This window comes from Populus nigra, chromosome 8 (assembly GCF_951802175.1).
Source record: "Populus nigra chromosome 8, ddPopNigr1.1, whole genome shotgun sequence".
NCBI lineage: Eukaryota > Viridiplantae > Streptophyta > Magnoliopsida > Malpighiales > Salicaceae > Populus > Populus nigra.
The window spans coordinates 15,050,935-15,056,313 of record NC_084859.1 but is presented as its reverse complement, the minus strand read 5'-3'; the positions used below and the strand labels follow the sequence as shown (position 1 = coordinate 15,056,313).

General features: G+C 34.6%; 1 protein-coding gene across 1 annotated transcript; it reads left to right on the top strand.

Annotated features, from left to right (window-relative positions):
• Nucleotides 1-665: 665 nt before the first annotated feature.
• LOC133700488 (cytochrome P450 86A22) lies at nucleotides 666-3,060 on the top strand. The gene has a single exon (XM_062124027.1). The coding sequence runs from the start codon at nucleotides 1,119-1,121 to the stop codon at nucleotides 2,742-2,744; it is 1,626 nt and encodes a 541-aa protein (XP_061980011.1). The 5' UTR covers nucleotides 666-1,118; the 3' UTR covers nucleotides 2,745-3,060.
• Nucleotides 3,061-5,379: the final 2,319 nt, after the last annotated feature.

Here is a 5,379-nt window from a genome sequence, read left to right as displayed (position 1 = left end):
TAAATGTCCAAGTGACATATTTTGATATTATAATAAATATCAATCTAATAGCATTAGAAAGTCCATTAGAAAAGTTTATTTATCGTGCTTCTTATTTAATTTATTACGTAATAAAAACTCATACTAGAAAAAAAATATTTCTTTGAAAATAAATATCTTCTCCTTTTTTATACTTGTTTATAAACAACACCAAAAAAAATATATCAAAGAAAAGGATATTGATTAGTCATGATTTGTGTTAACTTGCATAGCATGGCATGGTTTTGTTTTTTTTGGGTTAAACAACTTGTAAGGTCTTAAACAGTAATTCGTTTTTGTTTTTATTTTTATTTTTTTATTAATATAAATATTTGAACCAGTTATATATATATATATATATATATATATATATATATATATATATATATATATATATATTAAATGATTTTATAAGTCTTAAAGTTAATATGATTATATCAATTTTAACAAATCCAGACCGGTAGAAACTGAGCGATTTCACCACTTAGCTCGTTTATGTGTCGAAAGTGGGGTAGGGATTTTGCCTTGTAAAACTCTTCAACGACTTCTGTTGGCAATTAATGGCCGAATTTATAATTTATATATCATCGTGGTTTTGAACCAGTGAGGTCAAGTGAGAGAGAGAATGGTCGACTATAAATGATATGAAATTCAACAACATATTCTGGCATTATTTATTGCTTCTCTGCTGATTTCTCTAACCATATATTACTCTTGATCACTATATAAAATTTCACTTTCCTTTTCATTACTCGCACATCTCTCCTTCTTCCTCTCATTTCTTCTTCCCCTTCTCCATCCTCCATAAATTAACTCTATGTCTCGCCCCCCTCCTCCATGCATCACATCCCTTCATGCCCTACCTTCCATTCTCGAGAGTACTTCTTGATAAAAAAGATTGATTCAAGAAACAAACCCATATCTGATCTGGGTTTTGTTTCTTTTTGCCCATTTTCAAGTCTTAATTAGCTTCAAATTTACTAGTCCAAGCTTGAGAGTTACACCCCACCAAACTCCACATTTTCGCTTCTTTTTTTTTGGGTTACGTACTAGTTTGATTTTGCTCTTATTATATATTCAAGTTGTTTGAGTCGTGGGGGATGGATATATCGATGGCTTTGATGATTCTAACAGCAGTGGTGGCTTACTCGATTTGGTTGAGTTTCATCTCGCGGTCAATGAAGGGTCCACGTGTATGGCCTCTATTCGGCAGTCTTCCTGGTCTCATTTGGCACTCTAGTCGCATGCATGATTGGATTGCGGACAACCTCCGCAAGTGTGGCGGCACGTACCAGACATGCGTAGTTGCAATTCCCTTAGTAGCCCGGAAGCAAAGCCTCGTGACTGTCACGTGCGACCCCAAGAACCTAGAGCACATCTTGAAAGCCAGGTTTGATAATTACCCAAAAGGACCCAATTGGCAGTCTGTGTTCCATGATTTGCTTGGTGATGGCATCTTCAACTCAGATGGTGAAACGTGGCTGTTCCAGCGTAAGACGGCCGCACTTGAATTTACCACCCGGACACTACGCCAAGCCATGGCTAGGTGGGTGAGCCGAGCCATCAAGCACCGCTTTTGCCCTATACTTGAGTCGGCTCAACAACAGGCCAAGCCGGTCGATCTTCAAGACATGCTACTTAGGCTCACTTTTGATAACATTTGTGGATTGGCTTTTGGCAAGGATCCACAAACATTGTCACTGGAATTTCCTGAGAATGGCTTTGCAGTGTCTTTCGACACCGCCACGGAAGCTACATTGCAGCGCTTCATTTTGCCAGAAATAGTGTGGAAGTTGAGGAAAAGTCTTCGGCTTGGTATGGAAATGAGCTTGAGCCAAAGCCTTGACCACATAGACGCATACTTGTCTGACATCATCAATACACGAAAGCTCGAATTGGTTAATCAGCAGAAAGGTGGCAATGAGAACCCACATGACGACTTGTTGTCTAGGTTTATGAAGAAGAAGGAATCCTACTCGGACAAATTTCTTCAACACGTGGCATTAAATTTTATCCTAGCTGGGCGTGACACGTCATCAACGGCGCTGAGCTGGTTCTTCTGGCTTGTGAGTCAGAATCCAAAAGTGGAAGAGAAAATCCTCATTGAAATTTGCACCGTTTTGATGGAGACACGTGGCAATGATACGAGCAAGTGGTTGGAGGAGCCATTAGTGTTTGAAGAAGTTGACCGACTGACCTACCTCAAGGCAGCATTATCTGAGACCTTAAGGCTTTACCCTTCTGTGCCACAAGACTCAAAGCATGTAGTTGCCGATGATGTTTTGCCCAGTGGAGCTTTTGTTCCGGCAGGATCATCCATAACCTACTCAATATATGCAATTGGTCGGATGGAATTTATCTGGGGTGATGATTGCCTAGAATTCAAGCCGGAAAGATGGTTATCCTTGGATGGCAAGAAAATCGAGGTGCCGGATTCTTACAGGTTTCTCGCGTTTAATGCAGGTCCAAGGATTTGTCTAGGCAAGGATTTGGCTTATTTGCAAATGAAGTCAATCGCGGCAGCTTTGTTGTTGCGCCACCGGATCTCAGTGGTGCCGGGTCACCGTGTTGAGCAAAAAATGTCACTGACATTGTTTATGAAGTATGGTCTGATGGTTAACGTGCACCCAAGGGACCTGAGGCCTATAGTGGAAAAGATATGCAAAAATGCTCTTACAAATGGCAATCATGCTTGTGGGATTGAATCGACCACTCCTGTTTCTTAAAGGAATATAATTATTGGTGAATGCACGTAACCACTGATTTACGAAGGCCAGCAGATTTTTGCCGCGTGGATGCTTTAGAGTGTTTGTCCTGGGAAATCATCGTTGGTATATCTGTCAGGTTTTCTAGTTTCTTACATGCATGTAATACTACTAGTATGGGGTCGGAGTGATCAAGAGTTTGTGTTTTTTTTTTTTTTTTTTGAGTGACTCTGTATGTAATATAAGCTGCCAATTAACTAGGCAAATACACAAGTCTTTGTACTTGGTACGTATTATATATATTAATTTATATAAATAAAATGAAGTTGTGGTTGCATACTTGTGTATTTTTATATTTTAAAAGTGTTTTTGAAAAATAAATTTTTATTTAATAATTTTTTATATTTTTATGCTAATAATTAAAATAAATTTTTTAAAAATAAAAAATATGATTTTAATTTATTTTGAAATAAAAAATATTTTAAAAACAATTATTATCACAATACTAAACAAGATTATCTTTAAATTTGATAGTTCTTTTTGTTAAAATCATCACAATTTGCTCAACTTTTACAAATATATATTCTTAAAAGATCATTGGGATTCAAGACCCTGATACAATAAATAAATAAATCTGGTTTTCTTGAGAGACTGGAGTACTCCTCCGCAAGAACATCCATTGAAGCATGAATTAATATCTTTAAATTTTAATTTCAAAGTAAGATATTCATGTGCATGCATGGCCCAAATTAATCAGATAAGAGATTAGACAATCTTTGAGAGATTGAGACGTTAGGCAAGCTCGATTTAATTACTCGGTGGCTTGGTGCCTATAATTGTTAATTTCGTGTGGATTGGAGGATTGACGCAACTAGGCAAGCAAATATATATCCCACCAAAGACTCCCACAACATTTTCAGTCACTGTCGTAATTGCCTGTCGTGCAAGCAATCGAATTCCGTGTTGAAATATATGGTAAGGTTTTCCACCAGAGGTATGCTCATGAAATTTGCCATGAGATTAAGGCCATGTGCAATGTATATGCGAAGGATTTCATCATTATTGAAAAGGCAATTTCGTTTTTCATTTCTTGCTCTCGATCGGTGTTCCATTTTTTCAGACCAAGCATTACGTTCTGTCTCAAAACAATTCATTTCTTAAAGAGCTACGTAGTGCCTTGTTTAGCCTTGAAGTAAAACGCACTCTTAAAAATCAATTCTCGTCATGTTTTGAATTCATTCCCTCAAACACAAGGTAAATTTATAGATTGTGCTGTGTAATTTTGTCCAGAAATAAATTAAAATTAGTTTTGTTTAATACATGAATTAATTTAAGGAAGGCCAACTTATGACTAAGAATGTCAATTGACACCCCTCGATGAAAAAACAAATCTTAGGATTATTAATCCAAATTTAAGTTTTTGAATGTCATGTATTCTAATGACTTTACTGAAAGTATTTAAAAAATAACTATTGAATGCTATTGAGCGAATACTAAATTGGCCTTTTCCCTTCCCTTTTCAAGAATTTTACATTGCATTGAAAAGAGATTTTATGATCATGACGCTATTTTTTTATATACAATACAATTATAATTTGTTTTTTTTATTTTATATATCATGTTTGTGCTAATTACATGAATCTGTTTTTTTTTAATGACTCTAATATGATGAATTGTTACTATGAATTCGTTTAGTTGGCAAATAACCTGAAGTTTTAAATTAATTATTTATTATAGACAAGGGTCCTTAATTGACCCTACTAAAGAAAACATATTTTTGAAATCCGGCCCGGCCTGACAGGTTGATTCGGGACCTGGACGATCCAGGGCTAAAACGGGGCCGGGTTGAAGAAAAAACAATGAAAGAAAAAACTCGGTGTAACCCGGTTGACTCGGCAAGACCCGGTTGCAAACTTGTTGATTTTTTTTTTACTAAAATGAAGTCGTTTTGATTTAAAAAAACTAACCCGGCTAACCCAGTGACCCGGTTAAAACTCGAAACCCGAGTTTTGGACCAGATTGGGTATTAAAACTATGGAAGAAAATATTTTGGCTAAGCCACTGTCTGAAAAATATGTGGTTGGTGTAAGGAAGAATCCAAGATGAAAGACGTAGAATTGAGAACTTTTTTTTCTAATTTTATAAATACATCAAGAATATTTTTTTAAGATAAAAAAGATAAATTTCCTTTTAAGAATCAAACTAAATTGTTTCATTAGTTTTGCTAAATTCATTTTATATCCCACAGATCTAATCCAGACACACACACACACATGCAATCTGATTAAATATTTATGTAGTTTTTTATCAATAAAATTTAAATAAAAAACTTACATCATTTGTAAATAAAAAGATACTTCAAAAAAAATTATATATAATTAATATATTATATGTACTGATCAGTTTATTTATTTAGAATTTTAAGGCACTTGATTTTTGAAAAAAAAAAGTACTAAAAATTATATCACATGATTTGATATTTTTATTGAAAGTGTAGATCATAAAATTTAATATAATCTCTATTTTAAAATAAAATCTTAAATAACTCAATGGACATTGATCGAAATATGTTGATCTGATATCATAGACATTTTAATTACTTTATGTTACATAAAAATATACGTACAATGTACATCTTAAAAGAAAGCTTATAATA

Coding starts and splice junctions, on each gene's coding strand:
- LOC133700488 (XM_062124027.1), top strand. CDS start 1,119: ATGGATATATCGATGGCTTTGATGATTCTAACAGCAGTGGTGGCTTAC.